At 39.6% G+C, this 27,518-nt stretch overlaps 1 protein-coding gene across 3 annotated transcripts; it reads right to left on the bottom strand.

Moving 5' to 3' along the window:
- Window positions 1-1,981: 1,981 nt before the first annotated feature.
- PWP1 (PWP1 homolog, endonuclein) lies at window positions 1,982-23,515 on the bottom strand. 3 transcript variants are annotated; one of them, XR_009521258.1, is made up of 16 exons: window positions 23,280-23,515; window positions 21,163-21,221; window positions 20,842-21,026; window positions 19,200-19,285; window positions 19,003-19,099; window positions 16,435-16,545; window positions 15,529-15,659; window positions 14,828-14,889; window positions 8,739-8,835; window positions 8,009-8,070; window positions 6,671-6,782; window positions 4,869-4,959; window positions 4,655-4,776; window positions 3,382-4,123; window positions 3,162-3,267; window positions 2,307-2,337 (listed from the first exon to the last, which is right to left on the bottom strand). XR_009521258.1 is itself a non-coding variant. In XM_060025553.1 (15 exons), the coding sequence occupies exons 1-15, from the start codon at window positions 23,349-23,351 to the stop codon at window positions 2,228-2,230; spliced, it is 1,503 nt and encodes a 500-aa protein (XP_059881536.1). In that variant the 5' UTR covers window positions 23,352-23,514; the 3' UTR covers window positions 1,982-2,227. The 3 variants fall into 3 exon arrangements, 2 of the variants coding, with proteins under 2 accessions (XP_059881536.1, XP_059881537.1); XM_060025553.1 differs by lacking the exon at window positions 3,382-4,123 and having other exon boundaries at window positions 1,982-2,337; window positions 23,280-23,514; XM_060025554.1 differs by lacking the exons at window positions 3,382-4,123; window positions 23,280-23,515 and having other exon boundaries at window positions 1,983-2,337; window positions 20,842-21,021; window positions 21,163-21,208.
- Between the last annotated feature and the right edge of the window lie 4,003 nt (window positions 23,516-27,518).

Raw genomic sequence — 27,518 nt, 5'->3', positions numbered from 1 at the left:
ATTATGTCATCCACAAACAGTGACAATTTTACTGCTTTGTGATTTGGATTTTTATTTTTCCTAATTGCCCTGGCTAGGGCTTCCAATACTACATTGAATAAAAGTGGTGAGTGGCAGCATCCTTGTCTTGTTCCTGATCTTAGACGAAAAGCTTTCAGCTTTTCACCACTGAATATGATGTTAGCTGTGGGTTTGTCATATATGTCCTTTATTACGTTGAGGTACATTCCCTCTATACCCACCTTGTTTTTACCATAAATTGATGCTGAATTTGTCAAATGTGATTTTTTTTGCATCTATTGGATGATCCTATGAGTTTTATCCTTTTTTTTTTTTTGGTTAATGTGGTGTATCATATTAATTGATTTGCAGATGTTGAACCATTCTTACATCCTTGGGGGTAAATCTGACTCAGTCATGGTGTATGATCCTTTTAATGTATTGTTGAATCCAGTTTGCTAATATTGATATTTTGTGGATTTTCACATCTATTTTTATCAGGGATATTGGCCTTTAATTTTCTTTTCTTGGGGCATCCTTGTCTGGTATCAGGGTAATGCTGGCCTTCTAAAATGAGTTTGGAAGTATTCCCTCCACTTATATTTTTTGGAAGAGTTTGAGGATTGGTATTAACTTTGGTATAATTCACCATTGAAGACATCTGGTCCTGGACTTTACTGGAAGGGTTTTGGTTACTGACTCAACATTCTTACTAGTAATTGGTGTGTTCAGATTTTCTATTTCTTCGTGATTCAGTCTTGGTAGCTGTCCAATTTATTAATGTACGGCGCTCATAGTAGTCTCTTACGATCCTTTGTATTTCTGGGGTATTGAGGTATAACATTTCCCCTTTCAGTTCTGATTTTAAGTCCTCATCTTTTTTTTTTCCCCTTACTGAGTCAAGCAAAAGGTTTGTCAGTTTTATCTTTTTGAAAAGTAGCTCTTGGTTTCATCTTTTCTGTTGTCTTTTTAGCCTCTATTCCATTTATTTCCATGATCTTTTTCCTTCTGTCTACTAACTTCGGGCTTTGTTCTTCTTTTTCTAGTTCCTTGAGGTGTAAAGTGAGGTCATTTGTTTGAAATCTTTGTTTCTTGATGGTAGGCATTGCTAAGAACTTTCCTCTTAGAACTACCCTTGCTGCATCCCATAAATTATGGTATGTTGTATTTCCATTTTCATTGTTCTTTTGATTTGACACATTAGTTGTTCAATAGGATGTTGTTTAATCCTCACATATTTGTGAAATTTTCCAATTTTCTTCTTGTAACTTATGTCTAGTTTCATAACTAGTTAGAAAAGATGCTTTATATGATTTTAGTCTTCTTAAATTTATTGAGACTCATATTTGTGGTGTAACATGATCTGTCCTGGAGAATATTCCATGTGTGCTTGAGAAGAATGTGTATTCTCTTGCTTTGGGTGGAATATTCTATATATGTCTGAGTCCATCTGGTCTAGTGTGTCGTTTAAGGCTGATGTGTCCTTATTTTCTGTCTGAATGAGCTACCCATTGGTGAAAGTAGGGTACTAAAGTCTCCTACTAGTAATTGTATTGCTACTTCTCCTTTTAGCTCTTTTACCATTTGCTTTATTTATTCACCCAACATAAGGGTACCTAAATATTTATTTACAAATGTTATATCCTCTTGTTGGACTATCATTATGTAATGCCTCTTTTGTTTGGTAACACTGAATACTATGCTATGGACAAAAAAAGGCATATGCCACTTTTAAGAGAGTAGCACTAAGAACATTTCTAAGTCATGAGCACTAATTGGAGAACAGCTGGTCAGGAAAGTGTAGTCCCAGAGGGACCTGCCTGTGCTCATAGTCTACTGTGCAATCTTGGCCTAATTACCACTTTTCCAGGCCTGGGTTTACCCATCTTTTAAGATATTAGAGGATTTTCCTCCTTTAAAGTTCTATGAAGTACTACTTATTTTACAAACCTAGACTACCTGTGACAGATGGCAAACTTAAGGAATTATTTTTAAAAAACCTTTTTTATTATCCCTTTCAAGAAATGCAAGTGGAGCCCCATATACCACATGCTTGAAGGTTAGTACGAAGACCAGCCCTGTTTGTTTGTGCTGCCACCACAGCTGCAGAGAGGAATGTCAGGCAATTTTGTTTCAGTCATTTTGATGGCTGCAGCAGGGAACATCTTTAGGCCAGCTTTAAAAAACTGAGTTAGGGTAAATAAAACAGGAAACTGTATGCTCTTCATTAAGACTCCATTGGTGTTGCTGAGCTCCTGCTCCCAAAAGGGCCACTAACAGATGAATTTCTTGTATTGCTGAGAACAAGCCTCTCTCGTCTTCCAAATGCTTCATTTACTAAAACATAAATAAATGGTTAAGAAGCTACCAGATCAGAAAACTAAGACCCTATAATATAAAAAGAGACTAAAATGTAGACATGAGCAATGAGGTTCTCTATCTACCCTGTGGTGGTGATTTTGTTTTGAAAAATATATATTTAGCACTTTATAAATGGGTAAGTAACCAGCTCAAAAGTCCAAGATAATGTTCTGAAGTTTTAACTATGTTTTAAATTGGTCCTCCTTTTTTTAATACTTTCTTTGCCTTGTCCTGGATTTATCAAATCCACCTTGATAACAGATGTCCAAGCCCTTATAACAGTGACGCTGTCCTTCCCTTATTGTACTTCTGATTGTTTCCTACCTTCATCTTTCTCTGTATCATGATCAGAATAGAACTTTGTGGATTTAGGATCCCAGTGGAGGGAAGAATCAGTAAGTAATAGAAGGGAACAGAGTGGCCCCTTCAGGAAAGCTGGATTTTCTAGGAAGTAGTTGAAAAAAGGCAGACTTATTCACACTGGGAAGAGGAGGGCCATTCTTTGAGACCACACTATATATCCTTCCAGCTTTCCAATAAAATCTTTTGTTTTTAAAATTCAAATTTTGTCATAAAGATATTTAAAAATTATCTACATTTAAAGTGTGAAGACAAATTTATTTGTGAACATGAACATTTCCAAATTACAATTTGATCTTATCTGTTTCCTAAGCAGACTGTACTAGAGGATGAACACTGGATCCATCTTTGTTATCTCCTTAATGTATTCAAGCCACAGATTCTACTACTTTAGCTCTTATAGAACTCATCCAGAAAAAGCAGGAAATTAAGATTCTTACCTGAAGAGATTGTGCTTATATCCCAGACCCGAAGCCCTTCTTTCTGACCTCCAAAAGCATAAATAAATGGTAAATCAGGGCAACAGGAAGAACAGAAGAGAACTCCCTGAGAAGAGAATACAAAGTCAGTGATTTCAGTCTTTCCAGAAAGCTCTAATCTTGATCCCTACTCCTGTCTACAAGAACCTATGATTGGAATGGTTACTCAAAACCAACTCACCAGAATCTCTTTCAAGGCTCTTGCAAAGGTAGTTCAGTCAAGTTGGAAGGGCTATCTCTACAATACAAAGCTGGACAAGTTCAGCATGATGGACATTCCGGGAGGACAGGTGTATGCTCTGACCACTCAGGTCTCTCATCTCCATTGTCATTCTAATAGGGACCTCCTAATTAATCTAATCTGCTAAATATTCCCATAATGATGCTGATACCAGATGTCATTATTCAATCATTTAAAATTTTTAACTCTATTACAACATTTGCATCATAGAAAATACAAAAAAGTATAAAAATCACTCTGAGATAACCAGCTGTTCATGTTTTGGGACAGGGTCTTCTAGATTTAAATATAAGCATTCAAAGACTTAAGTATTTAAATATATGTATGGAATGATGCTATAAAAACTGCTCTGTAACCTGCCTTTCCACAAATATTTATATTTATATATATACATATATACAATTTTAAACAGCTGTGTGCAGTGTTCTATGTCTGCAATTTAAATTTTATAATTAGTGCCTGGCATACAGTATATGCTCAATAAATATTTGATGAATGAATTATTGAATTCCAGTTACTTCTAAAACTCTTGCTACTATGTAGTAATCAGTGTAGTAAGAACTAGTTGTACAAAGAAGTAGGTGATAAACTGACCTCAACCACTATGGTGCCCTATAAAGGTTTAAGAGTTCCTGGGATGGTCCTGATTTTAAGGTTAAAAAATTGTGGAACTTACGGTTACCTGCGGGGAAAGGGGGAGAGGGATAGTTAGGGAATTTGGGTTGACATGTACACAGTGCTATATTTAATATGGATAACCAACAAGAACCTACTGTATAGCACAGGGAACTCTGCTCAGTATTATGTAACAACCTAAATGGGAAAAGAATTTGAAAAAGAACAGATACATGTGTATGTATAACTGAATCACTTTACTGTATACCTGAAACTAACATTGTTAATCAACTGTACTCCAATATAAAATAAAAAGTTAAAAAAAAAAATGTGGCCATTCCACTTGTGTCCTTGAAAACCACCCCCTCATCATCCTTGTTTTTCCCAGCAACTGTTAATCATGTGAGTTGGAAAAGGAACCAGCTAGTCATTGATTTCTCCCCAAACTGTCCTAAGTTATAAAACTTGCACAAATTTGACTAAGCCCCAAATTAACCTCCCAACAAATCCATATTCTTTAGTGCAATGATTCCTAGAGAAAGACAAACGACACGACAGATCAGAAACAAAAAACCAAGATGCCCAGGGATATTCTTACCATTTTCATGTCCCTAGAGTGAACTAGGCTTGGCCTATCTCCCAATATGTCCCAGATCTTCACATACTTGTCCGCTGATGCAGTCACAAGACAGCCCTTGATTTGACTACTTAGATCAAGACCTAGAGGAAGATAAGTTCAGAGACTCTCACTTTGAAATAAATTTACTTCATCATAGGTTAATAGAGACGAAAGAAACAGTATTCTTGCTCACCAGAAATTTCATCATTGTGTGCATTAAGTGTAAAAATTGGCTTATCTGAACGTGCATCCAAATTATATACAAAGCCGTCATCTGTACTGGCCTGGAAAGAGTAAAAGATGGGCAAGGTAATATTACATGACAATAAAATTTAGCAATGGGTAAACAGTATAAATCATTGTGAAAATCAGCTATGTACCTGACTTACCGGAAGAGCTTATTACAAATTAACATGGACATAAAGAATTTACTTGTGGATAAGTCGAGTTGGTTCTTACAAGGACTAGTTTAGCTGACATGTCTATTAGGCAGTTGGATATGAGTATGAAGCTGTGGTAGTGATACAGACTGCAGAGATATGGAAGCACAGAGGCAGAAGTTACATCCATTGAGAACAGAGGGGATACACCCCGGGAGTATATAATTAAGAGCACTGTGTTGAGGACAGAGACCTGGAGAGCACAGCCACTTACGGTAGAGGCTGAGGAGGAGCTCACAGAAGTAAGAATCAAAGAGGGAGGAGGGAATGACAGTGTTAAAGAAGCCAAGGAAAGAGGGGTTCTGAAGAAAGGAGTGACAATGCTGTCAATATTCTGGCAGAGATTTAATCAGATCAGGACTGAAAGGCAGATTACAGTTCCACTTTGAAGAAAGGAAGAGAAAATTTTGAAGGAATTAAGAGACCTAGTCAAGGACAGGAGACAGAAACTTGAGCCTATATACAGGCCAAGGGCAATAGCCAGGACAGGAAAAAGGGAGGGGGAAAAAGGACAACTGATGCAGTCTTGAAGGTGGAGCTGCAGATGGGCATAAAAACAGAAGAGGGAGATCCATCCTTTGAGACTGGAGGGAAAGAGGTAAGCCATTTTGATTACTTTCCATTTCCCTAAATATTTGTGAATTTAGTACTGATAACCATTTGTTAGCAAATAACCTCAGGAAATATGTGTGCCTGCCTGCTGAGAGCCAAAGTACAGTACAACATTCAGATATAATGGGGACTTCACTCCTGGTAACTGTAAGATGAAATCTGGCTTAAGGGAGCTCAGCTGGGAACTGCATGCAACTCCACACAGAGGAGACTAAATGTTCCCACAAGTGCAGGAAACTTATTAAAATTGTTCACATATTTTAAGAAAGCTGTTTTTTAAAGAATTCCTTTCCTCATTTACAAAGCACTACGTATTTGCTTTAGGAAAATTAGGCAATATATGTATGTATCACAATTTCTCTAATTAATCTTCCCTTCTGGATAAAAGCTGGGATTTTATTTTTCCACGGATTGAAATGTCAGTGGCATCTTTGGATCCTACATGGAAAACTGTTATCCTCCAGATATTAAGGGTATTTACAAAATGATCGTAAACTTTCTATCTGGGAGATGGTGGTATATTAAGTGCTATATTAGTTAAATAGGCTAGCATCTGCATCACTGGAGCTCCATTTAAGTACTAATATATAAATAAAGGAATTTTTTTTTGGACTGCTTTAACCATTAAAAAACATAAAAAGGATATTAGTCATGCTTAGTATTTCAAAGTAATTTTAAAATGATCAACTAATTACAACTAATAAAATGTGACACTTTGGAATGATTGGAAATTAGCAAAATCATTTACATGTTTACTGTCTTTTTGTGGCAAATCCACTGTTCTCTTATTAAAAATATATTTTTGTTTTTAAAGAAAACCCAAACCCAAATACTTCACACTGTTAATACAGAAAAAGCTTTTCAGAGATTCTCTCTACAATGGAAGTAAAGAAAAAAAGTCATTAATAACCTGATAAACGAACAGTGATATGCACACTCTTACCAAAAAATGACAAGGTGAAAAGTGATTCCAAGTCACTCTCTCGATCTGCCCACTGAATCGCCACATTCGATGGCTTTCCTCTGGACTTCGGCAGTCATACAAAGCCACCGACCTGGATGTGTTCAGGCAAAGTTAGGGTTTTAAGGGTTCAATTTTCCTGTATGTTTTATTTTTAATGAAATGGTAATAAAACAACACCATGAAATCAAGATCCAATTATTTAAAGCCTATTTTAAGTAGAAAAATCAACTCATCTAAAAGTAGAAGAGTTGATTTTTACTAATTGGTGGACTCTGGTCCTGTCACTTGAAGACACTGGTAGCTCTGGATGTCACAGTGGCCTTGACCTCCCCCAGACTGAATCCTCTACTTCCAAGATGAATCCTCTCTATTTCCAAAAGAATGGGACAATTTCTAATTTCCCCTTCCCCAGTAGTGCTCAGAGCCAGATAACTCACATCTCAGCCACATTTACTCTTTACAAGCAGGCTACTGTGTTGGGGGAACTGATAAATAGACTTTTGCAATTTTTGCATGAATCCCAACTAAAAAATGTAAATATAGGACTCTTCAGAAGGGTAAGGAATCAAAATAAAGACTGCAAGTTGGTTTCTGTTTTTACTAGCTACCTCTCCTACCTTCTCACCCAATCTGTAAAAAGCACACATATGACTGGAAACCCCCCTGTGGTTGACCATAGTGGTCTCAATTCTTCACTTCTCCCTACATCCATGCCTTCTGTCAGTGATCTGACAGTTCCTCCCCTAAAGGCAGAGTTCATTTCCCACTCCATGTGATGTCTATTTTGGCCAAGAGTAAGACAGACGTATATTAGGTCTGAGCCCAGGTCTTAAGAGGCCTTGGTGTCTCTGCTTGTACTCCTGACCTTGCTATGGCAACACGTGTGGGCCAGCCCGCTGGTCCCAGGAAGATGTGAAACACGAGGAAGGAGAGCCAGGTCTCCAGACCCAGCCTGAACAAGCCAAGATTAGCAGAGCTACCAGTTGAATCTAGCCTTGATTAGCTCAACCCTGCAGGTGATAAGAAATAAATGTTCACTGCTTTAAGTCACTGAATTTTGGGATGGCTTATTTCACAGCAATGTCTAACTCATACACCTGCTAAAAAAATCATAGTTGCTAGTTAGGAACTACATTATAACAGAACCATATTCCCTTGCAGATTGAAAGGATCAAGTTGAAAGGACAAATAAGTAGTCCTACAAATTTAAACACACAGAGCCTCAGTAATAAATTCTACCTGAGCATCAAGTGACACTTTCTGAATTAGTTCAAGAGGATAAAAACGACAGCAATAATTCCTGAAACGCTTTCTTACTTATCATATGATCCAGAAATCAGAGTCTGTGCTTCAAATGGATGAAACTGGAGAGTCTGGACCTGAAAAGAAGAAACATAAATGAATAGATCAATGTTTGTTTTGGTTTGGTAAAACTGCCTTATACTTGGTGAGACTCAATCTGGCAGTGTTTCTACAGGTTTTTCCCTTTGAAATGTAGTACTACCTAAAGAAATGTAAATGTACTGCATAATCAAAAGGACAAAACATACTTCTGGATAAAGGCTGACACTTAAGAGACACAATGCAGCACTACCCAAACTGTGCTTGGCAGTATACCTATGTCCCTCATGCTAAACTATAATCAGAAGAAAAAATGGGAGCTGTCAAACTTACTGGGCAACTCCACACGTTCCGGAAGTTTCACAATGTACATTAGCACATTAGATCCCTGGGTTCTGTAGTAACATCTGTTAGATTCTTTAACCCCATTTGGTGACTGATACCCCTTCAACCCTTTTTAGGAGCCTCTGTAAAAATGCTGCAAAGCACTAATGTTCCTAGTCACTTCACCTTTCTGCACCCATTTTTGCATCTCTCAGGTGGGTAATTTTAACTATCACAAAGGGCTCTGTGAAGGATCCAGTGAGATAGCATGTCAAAGCACTTTGTAATTCACAAAAAGCCATATATAAGTGTTTGGGATTATTTGTAGTCAACATATGTCTCAGATTTTTTAGAATCCCTTTTATCCATTAAATCACCATACCTTGTCTGTATGTACGGCAAGGCTGGCTGCTGGTTTCCCCAAGGACATATCCCACAGAATAACAGTGTTATCAGCTGATGCACTGGCCAGCACATTTCTGAGAAAGGAAACAAATCAGGTAATCTTTTAAAAATCAAGAGGATTACATGTAAGAATTCCATTTACAATACCATCAAAAAGAATAAAATACTTAGGAATAAATTTAACAAAAGAAAAGTAAGATTTTTAATATACTGAAAACAAAGATTGTTGAAGGAAATTAAAGAGTATCTAAATTAATGGAAGGTCATTTCATGCTCACGGACTGGAAGGCTTAACATTAAGACAGAAATATTGCCAACTACAGACTGATTTATAGATTCAACCACAATCCCAGCTGACCCTTTTGCAGAAAACTGAATGCTGGTTTTAAAAATTGATATGGAAATGCAAGGGACCCAGACTAGTCAAAATAATCTTGAAAAAAGGACAGCAAGTTGAAAAGTTCACAGTTCCTGATTTCAAAACTGACTGAAAAACAACAGTAATCGTAACAATGTGGTACTGGCATAGGACAGACATACAGAATAGAAAAGTCCAGAATTAAACCCTCAAATTTATGTTCTTATGTTCACTGGTTTTTGACAAGGGTGCCAAGAGTATTTATGCTTAGTTCAATGGGGAAAAAAACAGTATCTTCAACAAATGACTCAGGGTCAACTGGATATTCTACAGCAAAAAAATGAAGATAGAGCCCCACCTCACACTATACACAAAAAGGGATCGAAAATAGATCACAGGTCTACTAAACATAACAGCTAAAACTCTAAAGCACTCAAAAAAAAAAAAAAAAAACCCAAAATACCCCAGGTATAAATCTTCATGACAATGGGTTAGGCAATGGTCTTAGATATGACACCAAAAGCAAAAACAAAAAAAAGAAACTGGATATCATCAGCATGAAAAACTTTTGTGATGCAAATAAGACTACCAAGAAAGTGAAAAAACAACCCACTGGAGAAAATATTTGTAAATCATATATGTGATAAAGTGCTTGTATCTAGAATACATAAAGAACTCTCAACCAAAAAATAAACAGACAAACCCAATCAGAAGATGGGCAAAGGATCTGAACAGACATTTCTCCAAAGAAGATATACAAATGGCCAATGAGCACGTGAAAAGATGCTCAACACCATTAGTCATTAGGGAAATGAAAATCAAAAAAATGGGAGACCACTTCATACAGGATCTCTATAATGAAAAAGATAGACAAGCGCTAGCAAGATGTAGAGAAACTGGAACCCCCCTACATTGCTGGTGGGAATGTAAATGGTAGAGACACTACCACATGACCTAGCAATTAAACTCTTAGGTATGTATCCAAGAAAATGAAAACATATGTCCATGCAAAAACTTGTTCACGAATGTTCACAGCAGCATTATTCATAATAGGCAAAAACAAACTAAATGTCCATTAACTGGTGAATGGATACACAAAATGTGGTATATCCAATACAAGAGAATATTATTCAGCAATAGAAAATGAGGTACTGATAGATGCTGCAACATGGATGGACCTTGAAAACATTATGCAAGTGACAGAAGCCAGATACATATGACCACGTATTATATGATTCCATTTCTAGGAAATGTCCAGAATAGGCAAATCCACAGAGACAGAAAGCATATGAGTAGCTACCAGGGGCTGGAGGGACAGGAGAACGAGGAGTGACTGCTAATGGGTATGGCATGGTTTTTGGACTGATGAAAATGTTATGGAATTAGACAGTGGTGACGGCTGCATAACTTTGTGAATATACTGAAAACTACTGAATTATATACTTTAAAAGAGTGGATTTTATGACGTGTACTTGCTAGGTCATATATTATGTTTGTTTGTTTGTTTTTTGCGGTACGCGGGCCTCTCACTGTTGTGGCCTCTCCCGCTGCGGAGCACAGGCTCCGGATGCGCAGGCTCAGCGGCCATGGCTCACAGGTCCAGCCCCTCCACAGCATGTGGGATCTTCCCGGACCGGGGCACGAACCCGTGTCCCCTGCATCGGCAGGCGGACTCTCAACCACTGTGCCACCAGGAAAGCCCTTAGGTCATATATTATGAATTACATCTCAACTGTTTTTTTTTCTTCCTTAAAAAAGAGCATTAAATGCTATTAACAGAAAAAACCCAATATGTCTACCTCTTAGGGATCAAGCGCTAATAATGTAGTTCTACAGAGGAACACAGGCTTTAGGGCCCAGAAAACCTGAAATGGAGTCTTGGTGCTGCCACTTGCCTGCCAACGAGAATGAAACAACCAACCTCAAAGAGCTGCTATGCAAGAACCTGGCTGAGTAACTGGGACATAGCAGGCCCTTGATAAATGTTAGCTGCCTCCTAAAAATACAGATACTCCTGAAATTGAAAGCTCATTCTTCAACATCGAACTTTAACATGGCTCAATACAAAATTAGGCCATTAGTGACAGTAATGTTTTTGTTCAGAAAACCAATATACTGCTGAAATAAAATGCTGATGGACTCATTTTCAGATATTATTTCCTCAATAAATTACTTCCATTATACAAACTACTTTCAGTTTTGTAACTCACATTTCAGTGATATATGCAAGGTCTCTTAGGAGGATCATGTATATTCAGGTCATGCTAGCTTTTTTCTACCATTAAGTCCCACATACAGGTCACAATGTTTTAAGTCCTTAGCATTTTATAAATTAAATATTAATTTAAATTCCCAGTAACTAGTTTATTTATATTCTATGTCTCCCAACAGCAAAAAGTTAAAATTCCACAGTACATTTTTCATCCCAGTCATTCCAAAAATATCTGAGATTCCTCCCACATTAAAGTTCTTATTGTATGAGGCGAAAAAAACAAAAACAAAACTTCTGAACACTACAACCGCAAGAAGAGCACTCCAACAAGAGTATGAATTAGCAGAGAACATGCATTTTTTTTTTCCTGGGAGGATTTTACTAGAAACCAAGGGCCCCACCAGTAACAAGGTCAACATGTTATTCCTCACCGTAATCCTAAACTCTGTGCACTGGAGTATGGGACATATTTTAAAGCATACTGCACCTTTTCAGTAAAGAAAGGGGAAAGGAGAACGAAGATCTAAAATAAGATAGAGAAAGGAGAGTGAAGGAGCAAAGAAATCTGTGGCACTGAAGTCAAAGAGATGTGAGTGCAGATGGGGATGGAAGGGAGTACAGGTGCTGATAAGGGTCTAAATGGAACTAGGGAATTGTGGCTGGGGAAAGGAATTGATGAGTCAGTTGGAATACTGACGAGAGGTTGTTCCATTAGAAAGAACTTTCAGTTGCTCAAAGTAACAGTTGCTATATAAGAATTTATATATAAAATTGGGTTTCTAAAAGCATGGTACACTCATTATTAGATCTCTTATTTATCCCCCCATTCATCAGGATCAGGGCCAATTCAAGCAAAACCCAAACAACTGCCTGTAGCCCGGCAGCAAGAGGTTCATCTGGGGAAGCTTTGAAAATAAAAACAAAAACACCAACAGATTCTTGGGCCCCTGCTCCAGAACAACTGACTCAATCTTGGGGGATTAGAGACTGGGAACTTGTACCTTAAAGGGTTACCCAGAAGTTTCTGATTTGCAGCTATGTTTGGGAAATACTAACCTAAACAACTTTCTCAGGTCCATTTCCCCAAATAGTCGTAACTCTGAAGAGGTCTGAACACAAACAAGATAGGATATCCTTCAGTTAAGCCAGCACTCTGGGATCTTCCTTAGAATGCTCATAATTATAAAGTGTCCAGTGTAATAGAAATGCTTTAAAAAAAAAAAGTGCCCTGGGTAATCCAGTTTGTTCTTACCTCCCTTAAGTAAGCTGTACTCAACCTAATGCTTACCTCCCTTGCCTTAGCAGCCCCTCAAACCAACTACACTATTAGGAAAATGGCCCCTTTGCATAATTGTTGTTTAAGGATAAGTATGAAAAATATGTGGATGACATGCAAAAGAATTAAGGTGAACCCTTACCTTACACAGTATAGAAAAATTAACTCAAAATGGATCAAAGACTTAAGAGCTAAAACTATAAAACTTTTAGGGGAAAATCTTCATGACAATGGATTTGGCAATGATTTCTTGGCTATAATACTAAAAGCACAGGCAACAAAAGTAAAAATGAACTGTACTACATCAAAATGAAAAACTTCTGTGCATCAAAGGACACTTCAATAGAGTTAAAGGCAACCAATCGAATGGGGGAAAATATTGGCAAATCATAAATCTCATAAGAGATTAACATTCAGAATATATAAAGAACTCACACAACTCAAAAACAAAAAACCAAACAACCAATTGAAAAATGGACAAAAAGACTTGGATAGACATTTCTCCAAAGAATATATAAAAATGGCCAATAAGTACTTGAAAAGACGATCAACAGCACTAATCATTACAGAAATGCAAATCAAAACTGCAATGAGGGCTTCCCTGGTGGCGCAGTGGTTAACAATCCGCCTGCCAATGCAGGGGACACGGATTCAAGCCCTAGTCCGGGAAGATCCCACATGCCGCAGAGCAACTAAGCCCGTGCGCCACAACTCCTGAGCCTGCACTCTAGAGCCCACAAGCCACAACTACTGAGCCCACGCGCCACATCTACTGAAGCCCGCACACTCTAGGGCCCATGCTCTGCAACAAGAGAAGCCACCGCAGTGAGAAGCCTGCGCACCACAACGAAGAGTAGCCCCTGCTTGCGGCAACTAGAGAAAGCCCACGCACAGCAACGAAGACCCAACACAGCCAAAACTAATAAATAAATAAAAATAAATAAATAAATTTATATAAAAAACTGCAATGAGATACTGCATCACACCTGTTTGGATGGCTATTATGAAAACAACAATAACAAAAACAGAAGGTATCAAGTGATGGAGAGGATGTGGAAAAACTGGAACCCTTGTGCACTGCTGGAGGGGAGGTAAATGGTGCAATTGCTGTAGAAAACAGTATGGTGGTTCCTCAGAAAGGTAAACATAGAACTACCATTAGATCCAGCAATTCCATTTTTGGCTATATATTCAAAAGAACTGAAAGCAGAGACTCTAACAGATACACATAAACCCACATTATTTATATCTGTGTCAATAACAGCAGCATTATTCACAAAAGCCAAGAGGTGGAAGCAACCCAGGTGTCCATCAACAGATAGATAAACAAAATATGGCATATACGTACAATGGAATATTATTCAGCCTTAAAAAGGAAGGAAATACTGCCACATGCTACAACTTTTGCTAAGTGAAGTAAGCCAGTCACAAGAGGACAAATACTGTATGATTCCACTTATAACAGGGAGACGCAAGAGGGAGGAGATATGGGGACGTATGTACATGTATAGCTGATTCACTTTGTTATAAGGCAGAAACTAACACACCACTGTAAAGCAATTATACTCCAATAAAGATGTTAAAAAAAAAAAGAGGTACCTGGAGGAGTCAACTCATAGAGACAGAAAGTAGAACGGTAGTTACTAGGGCCTGGGGGGAGCAGGAAATGGGGAGTTACTGTTTAATGGGCATATAGTTTCAGTTCTGGAAGATGAAAAGGTTCTGGAGTTGAATGGTGGATCGTTTTGCACACAATATGCAAAAATGTCCAATGAACTGTATACCTAAACGTGGTTAAAATGGTAATGTTACATATATTTTACCAGTTAAAAAAAAAAAATATATATATATATAAAGAACACGTGGATGAGATGTGAAAACTAAATGAAGTGAGAAAAACGTCTTCCCTGAAGAAACAATTCTACTGCACCACTGGCACTGCAGTACATACTGCTTTTTCCCAGTGGTGTTGGAGAGGAGGGCACTTGGTCCCCAAATATGTAATGAGCATCTACTAAGTGAAGAGCTGGCAGGTGATGCTGGGGGGTGCAAGGATACAGACAGCAGAGCTCCTGCCTTCCAGTAGCTTGTACTGCAGGAAAAGAAAATAAAACATGGACACAAAGATGTGAAACTCATAATGTAGAGAGATAAGTGTAGACAGGAGGTAGAATCACGCTGGTTACCGTCTTTAACAGTCCTGCAAATGGTATTTTTTACCTGATCAGCTTATTCCAAGAAAGGTCAAGGACAGCATCGGTATGCCCATCTGCTGAGGAATTCTGTAATAATTGTTTAATTACTTTTGGTATTAAAGTACACCCCCAAATAAAATTGGTATATTAATTTGAAAGATTCTTTAAACCTTATTTTGATTTTAAGTAAACTTGCCCAAATATCTAGGGAAAGAAACACCTTTTCCTCCTCTTACTTGAGAGACGTGATAAATGTTCTTTACAGGGAAGAAACTATAGTAGTTCTTAACCTAGGTGCTATAATTCTACAAGTCAATCCTCACCCCACCCATCTCTCCGCCACCAAAAACCTGACAGTTTTCAAAGCTACAGGAATACATGGATATTTAGAATTCAACATACTCAAGGCTAAATAGAAATATTTTAAAAGTTCAAAAATAGCATTTTAGTGTGAACAGCTACTCTCTATGAAGGAAGATCATAACCTTAAGAGTAATTTGTTTTGTGTAAGGATGGATAACGTGCCAGTGGAGGTTTTATATAATCAGAAGTCAATTTTTCTTTGGATGGGCTTTTCAAAACTAGAAACTAGAGTAACTTCATAATTACCTGTCCTATTTCACCAAAAGTGTCTAACTGAAAAAGTGCATGTTCCCATTCCCCGTCCCCAGCCCCACAAACCTCTCTGTTTGTCATCAGAGTTTAAATATCTATTAGCTTGTTTACCTTCTTTCCTTTCTTTTTCTTCTTTTTTGATAGCTTACTTCCAAGTGTAAAGACTGGCTCCAAAGAGTCCACTATATCAAGGTCCCACACTTCAATAACGGGGGTCATGTTTCCCACAGCAATGTAATTTCCTACAGGAGGAGATGATATACTTATGATTTAAAATACAACTCCTAATGAAATACATTACACTTCAGATTAACTGAGTCATGGCTTAGAGCAGTTTCTCTCAAACTTTCGTATGTGTGTACACCACCTGAATGTTGTTAAAATGCAGATTCAGTTTCAGGTCTTGGGTGGGGCCCCAAAACTGCATTTCTAACTGGCTCCTAAGTGATGGCAATGCTGTGCTGCCGTCCTCAGACCACAATTTGAATAACAATTTGAATATCATGAATGTGAACAAGCTTTGCAAACAAGATGTAAGGTATGACTATTAACAGTTTTTATCCTTGTTAAGAAGTATGCAGGGGCAACTAGTACTGTGCAGCTATGGCCAAAGGGACTAACACAAGAGCCCAATTCTTTCTTCATTTTGGTTTACCTTGATGTTTTCTGAAAAGGGTCATGCACTAAACTCTAGCTGGTAACATCAGACACACCATGCCAGTTTATAGGTTTGGGTTTGTAGGAGACCTTCACACAGTTCTGCAGACCCAAAGCTTCCAGGCCCTGTCCTTCTGCCTACTGGAGCAGCAACCTCCTTAGCCTGCCCAAAGTCTGGAGACACACAGACCCAAAACAATTAAGTGATTGTGCTTGGAGAACTATATAACTTCATAAAATAACATTAACTTCATAAAACATCAATAATTATGAAAACATTCACACAAAATAGGTAACTTATGTGGCTAGGAAAAACACATAGGAGTAGAACCATTGAGCAATCTCAACTTTTCTAATTACCAGTTGAATCATCTGGGCTAGGATCAAAATTCAGCCATTCCACACTCAAAGGGTATGCAGACAACAGGATATCATGGTGGACATAAAAAGAATCTTCTTCTTGATTATAAACTGAGAAGATTGGGAAAAGAGACTTTATTACATCAGAATAAGAAATCATATCCCGCTCAAAAGAAAAGATTCTCCCTTTTAAACCTATGGGAGACACTTGCTTAAAGTGAGACATATTTTATGACATTAAAGACATTCCAAAGTATTTATTGCTAGGCAAAAATTTTTCATGTCAAATATATTCCCAGCACCTGGTGTGCCCCAAAGGGGAACAGGAACACTGAGAGAGAATTGACATCTGCCTGAATACTCCATCTGCATGCTCCCCGGCTAAAATGGTCCTACCTTCTGGTTCACCAATTACAGAAAACAAACGAGGTCTCCATAAGAAGTACTTCATTATTATTTTATCTTTTAAAGGTCTATCTGGTCATAAGTAAAGAAGAACAAATCAGCACTGGAGAGAAATAACTCATATTTAGAAGTCTAAATGCCTGTCAAAAATTGCTTCTTTAATATTTATTGTTAAAATCAATAAGAAGCCTTTTAAAAATTATATAATGAAACACTGATAAAAATAGAGCCCAAGTAGTCAGAAATTTCCCCCAATATGTTTTTTACTAGAAAGAAGCAATGTTAAGATAAGCTAAGGATTTTTAAAAAATTCTTCAGACCACTGCATCTGGGACAGATCTTGGGATCAGCAGATTCCATGTAATGCTCTATCACATCACGTTATGATAAGAATGTGTTCAAAATGATTAGGTTGTGGCCCTGCAAGAACCTCAACTATGGTCAATGTACTCAGCTTACATTTTAAATAAAAATGATGATGATGCCTTAAAATACTCTTCTTTTAACCATGTCAGATTATTATTCAGATTTGATTTAGAGTGCAATTTTGAAATTATTCTCGAACAGAGATATACTAGGTAATCTGGAGATTCACACCAAATCCAAGTAAAATATATCATTAATGACCTAACCTAGAACAACATAGGAATACAACTGCTTTACTTCAACTTCTCAGCTCCTGTCTAAGGCTCACGAGATTTAAAGGAATGACTACAGTAAATTCTCAAATAAGAATGCATAAAAATCAACGATGACAAACCGTAATAGTTGCAATTTTTTGAAATTAGAATTGGTGTTTTAAAAATTCCATCATCATGGTTTACACTTGAAATATGTAAATAGTTCAAAGATAATTAGGAGAATAACTTCACATTGACGTATTTGCTATTTAAAGCCTTTTTGACTTTATAAATAGATCACAATGGGCCATGGAATAAAAATGGCCTGATTGATAGGCTTCCTGAGGGCAGTCTTGAAGAAATTCAAGCTAAAAAATGGAGTAAAACATTAAACCCAAGGGTTTTAATTTTCAAACTGTGTTTCCTATAAGAAAAGGCATTAGCCTATTAATCTCTTTAAAGCTTCAAAATTTTCAGACAGATGAACAGAAGAGTGTTGGGGAAGGAGAGTATCTGGGCACGAATGGACGTGTCTGAGGACATGTGCACACAGGAAGGGGCAAAAAAAAGAAAAAGGGAAAATATGGAGGCAGAATATTCCAGATATCTTAAAGGTCTATTTTAAGAAAATAGTCATTAATGTTTGTTGAATTAATAAATATCAACATTAAGAAATATCTGATTTAAGAATTCCAATAAAAAAGAAAAATTCAAATCATTGCCTACTTCAGATTCAAAGTACAGCTGACCCTTGAACAATGCAGAAGTTAGGGATGCTGACCCTCTGCACAGGAGAAAATCCCTGTATAACTTATAGTCCACCCTCTGTATCCCAACCAAACTCGCATCGTGTAGTACTGTAGTATTTACTATTAACAAAAGTCTGCATATAAGTGGATCTATGCAGTTCAACCCCGTGTTGTTCAAGGTTCAACTGTATTCATCCCTGGCTTTAGTGCAAACATTCTCTGCACCGAGAAAGGTGACCAAAATGTTTTGGTCTCTGAAGAAAAATGTGGGCCTCTATGCTGAAGTTTTATGAAAAGAATAAAATGTTTTGCAAAAGGGGATCTATTTGAAATGACTCTGAAAAAAAGCAGGATAAATTATATTGAGTGTAATCTTTGCCACATAAAGAAAAAACAGCCAGAAAGCAAACTGGAGTAAAGAGCCAGGGTAAAAAGTTACCCTACGCTAATGAGATTATAATTTTTTCTTGCATTTTAAAATAGTTTTACTTCCAGGTTTTCTCCATTGAGGGGAAAAAGTTAAAAACTGGCAAAAATGTTTAAACAAAAGATTTTAAAAACCCAGTTAGAACCTTCCAGGTGACCTATTTCCATAAGTAAAGTCAAGTACCAAAGTAACACATTGGACTACACATGCCCAGGCACAATAACCAGGAAGTCTGATTTAACTAGGTAACCAACTTAAATGAAATACAGAAGGATCTGGTGCTTAGAAATCCATAATAGTTACTATGATGGTTATTTTAGTATCACTTAAGTAGAAAACTTTTTAGTAAGGGATGTATCCCACTTACCATGTACCTCTAAATTGCACTGGTCCTGTTCAGCTCTGCCACAAACTATGAGATTGTCATTGGGCTTAATCAAGAAATCTTCACGTTCGTACTGCTCCTAAGTGGAGACAGAAAAAGTCATTGACTAGAATCAGATATTTGGGAAGGTTTTTCAAACACTTAAGGAGCATAATTAGAAAAGCCATATAGATATTTACCGTATCTTTCAGAGTAACATAAGGATCTTGATCATTACTCCCATAGACTGTAAGACCCAAAAGAGATTCACCAAGAGTTTCAGTATCTGTAAGAATTCATAAAACAAAATGAATAAAACAGTCATTTTGACAAAAGCATTTTTCCTAAGGCATCCCATCTTTAGACTTAGATCCAACCATCTATTTCATAACTAACACTGGATCATCCACAATTGGGAAAGGAAATGGTGGATAATAATAAATAGGAGTTTAAAAGCCATTTATATTTGGCCCTGGAATGCACATCTGATAGTCTTGGAGTACACAATCTGCCATTAAAAGAATCAAATCAAACCAAGAAACTCCCTTTTAGAAAATGTTAGAACTCTACTCAGATCCTCTAGTTTGCTCCTTGTACTCATTATTCAAAAGTGCTACAGAGAGGTGGCCTCGCAGACCTGGAAATAAATAAGTCCCTAAAGCACTGGTATCAACACAATGAATTAAGGGTTGCTTGGTCAAATAAAATTGAAAAATAATGAGTCTCATAAAGTTAAATAGGTTTCTTTATTGCAAGATGTCTCATAACCACTGATATGCTAACTTGCCTAATGAATCTGAAAGAGAGGATACCACATGCCCTTTTCACCAAACTTATGGCATTCTTTTATGGCATGTCTGCAAAGATGACATAGAGTAGACCCCAAATAACATGAAACTCAGAAGAAGGAAGATACTCTTAATTTTCAGGAGAAGCTACTTTAAGGAGGCAGGGCTAATACGTCTTAAACATCTGACAGGCAACAGAGAGGGGAATTTCTACTGGATGAGAAAGACAGAGTCAATACTCTGCAGGGTATAGAGAGCATCAGGGAGCAGTGTCTGAATGGCTTTTCTCCAGGCTGGTTAGCTCTTTCTCTGTATTCCCATGGCCTCTGTCCTAGTAGGATGGAAGCCAACCCAGAGGGGCCCATAACCCAGAGTCCAATGGAAAAAACTATCCCCTGCATCTAGTGAAGTACACTGAAAAGCATGAAGGCTTTAGGGCCAGAGAATGTTCAAACCTCAGCTCCATTAATCACCAGCTGCATGATACTGGCAAAGTTATTTCATCTCTGGAAGCCTGTTTTCTCTTCTGTAAAATGGAGGTAATAATTCCTCTCTCATTGCAGGTAAAGAAAAATGAATTACAGATTATCATAACCACTACTTGCAATAAAACACACCACACTAACATTTTTTTGTTTTTTAAATCTTTTTTTTTTTTTTTTTGGCGGTACGCGGGCCTCTCACTGCTGTGGCCTCTCCCGTCACGGAGCACAGGCTCCAGACGCACAGGCTCAGCAGCCATGGCTCACGGGCCCAGCCGCTCCGCAGCAGGTGGGATCCTCCCGGACCGGGGCATGAACGCACGTCCCCTGCATCAGCAGGTGGACTCTCAACCACTGTGCCACCAGGGAAGCCCCCTGTTTTTTAGATCTTAGAGGGCTGAACTGATTTTTTTAAATCAGTTTAGGAAACATGCTGTCTTCCTTGAGCCCGATTATTTGACTGACATAAAGGACAACAGATTCTCAGAGTAAAGCTTTGGTGGAACGCTAGAAGCATGATCTAACGCACTGAGTTTGTGATTAAAAACCAGCAGAAGTGGGTGAATTCTAACCTGGGTCACCTTCCTCATCATATTTATCTAAGGCGTACTCGGCCAGCTCATCATCATCCAGCGTCCTGTCATCCTCTGGGTCGCCATCCTCCAGGGGCTCCTGAGGTCGGGCCTGGGTACGGGCACTCTGCATGCCATCTTCTGAAGGATCGCCTGTCTCCTCTTCATCACTGCCACCTTCTTCTCTAGGCCAATGAAAAAATAAAAAGTAAAAAGATCACCCAAAAGGCACCGTTCAATAACAAGACCGCCTTGTCATCATCGTTTAAGATTTACATTTCATCTGGACTTTACTACAGGCGTCAACATCCCAAAACTTACTGTAATTTTTCCTTTGCTTCAGCAATGAGACGTTTCACTTCTTCTTTACTAAGCTCTACCTATAAAAGACCAAACATTTCATTATGATATATTTAAGGAAATCATTTTAAGCCTTTGAATTTAAAAGAAGTTTACAAATTAACATAAAACATAGCTTCAAAAGACATCAAAAGTCAAATGGAGTTTTCACAGGTCCTTACAAATTAAGATCCTTCTCACCTAAAACTGTTAAAAAAAAATCATGTTCGGTCTACCTCTCCAGTCTTTTTCAAAAAAGACAGACCTGTATAAACTGGCTTCTATGAAACCCCATCTCATTTTCTTCCACTTACCCCAACTCCTTGGCCGCTTCTCCCCATTTTTCCTGTGGATATTCCTAAACAAACCACCCTTGCCTTGGTCCTCTTTCCCCTGGTATCCCTGCCAAGTATTCACTCATTACGCTGTCACTTCCTTGCAAAGCTCATACATTCTCAAGACTAAAACCACCATCTCTGAACAGATTACTCCAAACTTTCCCTTCTCTAGCCCTGTATACTGTAGTTCCATTTTTCCAATTGCCTATAAGACTCTCCACTTGGACATCCTGTTCAAAACTGAAGTCATTCTCTTCACTTAAAAACTGGCATTCCCTCACCTAATCAATGCTTCAGTACCTTTTAAAAACGCCCGTATCACTGCTAAACTGTAAGCTCCTTGAAACTGTGTTTTCTGCCCATGGTAGATGATAGATGATGAATCAAACAATCATGCAGTTTGTGCTAAAAGGCCTTTAATAATGTGGAAATCCTCTTGGGTGATGACATTCTACTGTTAGCTCCAGAAACTAAAGGTTCTTAAGTTTAATCAAAAGATACTTATTTTTCTAATTTCTCTTATTGATTTGAGTTTTCCTTTCTGGGACTTTGTAGAATAAATTCAGTCTCTTCTTCCTATAAACTCTTCAAGCAATGGTTCCAAATTTGTCTGCACATTAGAATCACATGGGGGAATCTTTTAACAATCTCAGGCTCTACTCCAGGCTAATTAAATCACAACACTTGGGAGCTGGTATTTTTTAAGCTCCACAAGTGGTTCCAATGTGTAGACATGTTTGGAAATCACTGTCTTCAAGTATTTGAAAGGCTGTATGTTCCTTTTAAACAACAACTCTTACCTCCTTCAATAATTTTTAATATGAGATGGTTTCCTGTCCCTATTCTACATATACCGCACTGAATGCCTACTGTGAGCCAAACATTGGAGAAACTGGTGAACAAAACAGTCTGTGCCCTGGTGAAATTGGCTCAGTAACATTGAAACAAACACTCCCCCGTCCCTATTTGTTTCACAGCATTTATTCCCACGGACAGAGTATCATATATGCACGTATCAACTCCACAAAGGCAGGGACTTTTCCTGTTTGGTTCGTGCCTATCCCAGGACACTGAACAATGCCTAGTACAGAGAAAGCGCTTCCTAAGTATCTGTTGAATAACTTAACTAATCTTCTCCTCTGCTACAGACTCAGTCTCTCACTCCTGTAGGCTTTCCCTTCATGACGTGTCGCGTTTACCTCGCATCCCCACTGCCACATCAACATCTCACTTGGACTACTGCGAGAAATTCCTAATTCAACTCCCAGCCTCACGACACCGTGGTCTCCATACCAGCTTTTCTACACCACAACTTTCATCCAGTTTATTCTTCTGAACGCCGAGCGGAGGAGTGGCAAGTGGAGTTTCACACATGTGCCCCCTCTTCCCCTTATGCCTGGAAACGCACTGGGGTGGTGGGAGACGCCGTGGTGTCGTCAGCAAGGCTCTGGGGGAGCTCCCCTTCCGAGCAACACGCCGCCCCCTTCCAGCCCGTGAGGTCCACGTGTTTGCGAACTGGGGGTGGGGCTGGGCTTGGGGGAAGGGACCGTGAGGAGGCGGGGCCCCCGATCCCAGGCCCAGGAGTCCTAGACCCTCGGAGCCGCAGCCCTAATCACGACAAACAGGCTACAGCGGGCCTCACCCCGTCAGTCCCACCAGCCGCGCCAGGGCCGCGCGTTCCGGGTCCAGGTCCCCAGGTGGGGCTGACTCAGGGTGCTGCAAAGAGGCCGCTACCCCTACCTCGGAGCGACCAGGCCTCACCTTGTCTGGCGTCTCTTTGGCCACGCCGCAGCGGACCCAGGCCACGCACGTCACCTGGCGGCTGCGGTTCATCGTCCTCGGCGCAGCGACGCCTCAAGCTAAAGACTTGGCCCCAACGGGTCTCGAAGCCACGCCGCGCTGGGGTCCACACGCTCCCCAACGGGCTCCAGGAGGCGCCTCGGCAGGGCAGAGGCGCGGGGCGCCGCTTCCTGTGGCGTCGGCGCCCGTTTCTGACGTCAATCGAAGGCGCCTAAACGGGAAAGGGGTGGAGAAAGGGCTGGAAGCTGAAGCAGCTGGGCGAGGAATCTGCTGTGTGGGATGATGTGAATGGGCTCTACGGGACACCTGTGACGGTGTGTGCAGGCTTCGTGGAAGCAATGACTAAATAAGTGAAAATGGAACTGTAGGGATCAGAGGAAAATTTCCACCGACCTTTATTTTGCCTCCATAGCCTAAAAGCTGACAAATGGTAGAGGTTTTAGGTTTATTTTTAAAGCTTTCTCCAAAATGAATTTATCTTTTTTTCTTTTCCTGCCGAGACGCGCGGTTTGCGGGATCTTAATTCCCCAACTGGGGATCGAACCCGCTCTGGCAGTGAAAGCGCTGAGTCCTCACCCTAGGACCACCAGGGAATTCCCCCGAAATGAATTTATCATTTCAAGGAGATACTTCCACCCTTTATATTTCATTACATGCTTGGATGTTACTTATATACTAAGTATACAGTAGTGGTTGTAGCTAGCAGTAGCAAACACAAAGTGCTTGATAGCGTTTTAAGTGCCTTATATTAACTTGGTTACTTCTTAATCCTGTGTGGAAGGTCTTGCTCCCATTTTACATATGGGGAAACATTATCTTTCCCAAGGTCACACAGCTAGTAAGTAGCTAGGATATTAACCCAGGCAGTGTGACTCTACATGCTGGCTATAATCTGTCAGGCTTCTCAGCTAAGGTCAGAGTCATCTACTAGAAAATGTCAGTGGCTGGAGACTTTAGAATGGAAAGTCTTAGCATTGCATAAAGGTCTAGGTTTTGAACTTTTTCTTGGCTGTGTGACCCTGTCCAGGTCATTTGCCCTCTCTGAGCTTCCATCTCTCTCTCCTACCTCTGAGACAGGCAAGCAAAAACAGGAGGGTGGCTGCTATGGAGAGAGAGTGGTGGCAAAGGTGAACCCGCAGCATGTGGTTTGCCCCAGATGCATTGTCAAAGTGGGCTGCCCACCTGTGGGGTCAATTTGCGGGCACTTTCGCAACACATTTTTCTTACATACAATATTTTGCTTGGTTCTTGTAACAATGCTGGTGAAACATGATCGCGCATTACCTCCATTTTAAAGGTGAGGAAGTTCAGTGATGAAAAGCCTTACTACTGTGAGATCACACACAGTTAGGGACCGACAGAACTACAACTAGACCCCAGCAACTCTGTACACTCAGACGGGTGCCCTTGGCACTTGCGCGGCCTGAGAAGGGATCCTCTCAGGTGTGAACTGCTAATCCTTAGGGTTGGTGGACTGTGTTCAGCTTTTCCAGGGCTCTGTTCATCTAAACTGATTCCTCTGTAGCTTCTTTGCTTTCAGCCCATTTTGAAAGGTGGTATGACAGGTTCTATTTTTCAGAAGTGGCTGCAACAATATCTTTCTTTCAGACGTGTTCTTCCACAATGTGATCTTGATGCTCTCCCATCAAAACATGGAGTGTAATTCTATCCACCCCCCAACCTCGAGTTTGGATAGGCTTATGACTGTTTTGACCAATATAGAATATGACAGACATTCCAAGGTTAGGTCATAGATGGGATGCAGGTTTTGCCTTTTTTTTCCCCTGACACACTCATGTTTGGTGCTCTGAGCTGCCATATAAAAAGTTTGACTACCCTGAGGCCACTATATTGTGAGGAAGCCAAACCACGTGGAGAGGCCACATGTGGGTGCCCCAGTAGACAGTCCTAGTTTTTGAGTCAACCCAGACACATTACTGAAAGAGCCTTCAGATGATTCCAGCACCCAGACACTAAATCCCTCACCCCCAGCCTTTGAGTTTTTCCACCTGAGGCCCAGACACCGTGGAGCAGAGATGAATCCTCCCCACTGTGCCCTGTCCCCAATTTTGACACCCCCAAATCTGTGAGCATAGTTAAATGGTTGTTTCAAACCATTAAGTTTTTTTTATCCTTCCGTAATTCTTTATTGTGGTAAAATATACATAGTATAATCTAATAATTAGATTTACCATTTTAATCATTTTTAAGTGTATAAGTCAGTGGCATTAAATACCAAACCACTAAGTTTTGAGGTCATTTTGTTTTATTTTGAGGTCATTTTAAAATGCAGCAATAATACCTGAAACAGGCAAGAACCTGGACTATATTTAGAACACAGCACATGAACTGATATATATAAAAGGCTGATTTGTTAACACCTGGCTGAGCCTAGTCAGGTGTGCACACCTGCTACGTGGGAGTGGGATCATATTTGAGTATTTGCCTCTAGATCTGTTTTCTCTGGGGGCTGCCTTCTTCAGAGCCAGCTGCTGCCGCATGATGGTGCCTGGTGCAGAGTAGGTACTTGATAAATATTTGTTAACATGGATGAATAAATTAAATAAGAGAAGGTGCAGCAGGGCTCTGGCTACTTTGACCTACTAAACTTATACTCTTTTACTGCGCTTAGATCTGACATTCTGCCACTTCAACCCAAGCTGTGAATTCCCTTTAGAACTGAAAATCCAACTGCAGTTGGCATCATTAGTTCCTTATTACAAGAATAGAAAGAGATTGAGCTTAAGAAGTTCCATTTCTAAGCCTGATTCTTAGGCACACTGATGAGCATATTTAACTCAGAAAAGTCTCTTTGCCAGAGGCCAGAAAAAATGTACTTGGTAGCATGTTGGCTATTCTTATAGCTAAAGGTCCCAGAGGATTGGACCCAGGCCCATGCAAGGCTCTCACTACACCCTCTAGCTCAGTGCTGGGTATAATTAGGCTCCTAAACATGATTTCAGGTTGGTCCTGAGCCGGGGAAGGGAGTGAAGTGTGTGGTACCCCCTCCCCCATTACACTAGGCTCTATTTCTTGCCCCTCCTATAGCTAACCCTGCAATATTAGCTGATAAGGAGTGGAAGGAATAATAATAGCTACCAGTTACCAAGTGCTAGAGACTTCTACCACAAACAGATTTTACAGTGACACAATCAAAGTTATTTTTCTAGAACCGAACTCTTTTTCCATTTTCATGAAAATAGGAACCATGAGGGTTTTGCTAGTACAGCAGAGCCAACACCTAGCTTGGTGCCTGGCACAATAAATACTGTAAATATTTGTTGAATAAATGAATGATATCAGAGTTCTAAACTGAAGTCCAGAGACATCGGGCAACTTGCCTAGTGTCACCCAGTAAATGGCAACATACCGTGCTGACTTTTAGCACAGAATCCTTTCCTCTATGCCTCAAGTTTTCCAGTAGATGCATTCATTCATTCATTCATTCATTCATTCATTTATTCATTTGCCTGTCAGGACTCTTTCGGATGCCAGTGACAGATAACCCAATTCTAATTGCCTTAGGCAAGAAATGGAATTTATGTGCTCGGGTGACTCAAGAATGCAATGACATAAATGGCTTCAGGCTCAGCTGGATCCAGGGGCTTAATCCATGTCATCAGGATTTGACCTCGCTCCCATCTTCTGTCTCCATCTTCCAATGCCTTGGCTAATTTCAGGCCTTCAGCAGCTTCCAGCTTGCAGTATCCTTACTACTTGCAATCCTAGCAGAAAAGCACTTGCCTTTATCCTTGCCTCTCTCTGCCTCATTTGTCTCTTCAGTTCTGGAACGGTCACTTGCCCATTCTTGAAGCAGTCACTGTGGTCAGGTGAAGGTGATGTTTTGCTTGGCCGGGGCTGAGCATGTGTCCAGCTCTGGAGCCAGGGAAGGAGTCAGCTGTCACATGGCGCACGTGAGTGGGAGAGGGGACAGGAGAGTTCTTTAGAGAGAATTGGGATGCTGCTCCCGTCAGTGGGCTGGCAGGAAGAACCGATGCTCAGGACATTCATCAAACGTTTTCTCTGCCATCTTTGTGCAGAGCTCTGTTTGAGAGACAGGGAGCTACACAGATGAATATGCCATAGTCCTTCTCCTGAGAGGAGTTTATACTCTAACGGAGGACTAGCGGTGTAAAGTCAAGGGAAAACTAAGATGTGCAAGCACATGTGGTTGCAGCAGCCTGATGGCCGACTCACTCA

This window comes from Delphinus delphis, chromosome 11, assembly GCF_949987515.2.
Source record: "Delphinus delphis chromosome 11, mDelDel1.2, whole genome shotgun sequence".
NCBI lineage: Eukaryota > Metazoa > Chordata > Mammalia > Artiodactyla > Delphinidae > Delphinus > Delphinus delphis.
The sequence above is the reverse complement of the archived record's forward strand: the minus strand, read 5'-3'. Positions and strand labels throughout refer to the sequence as shown.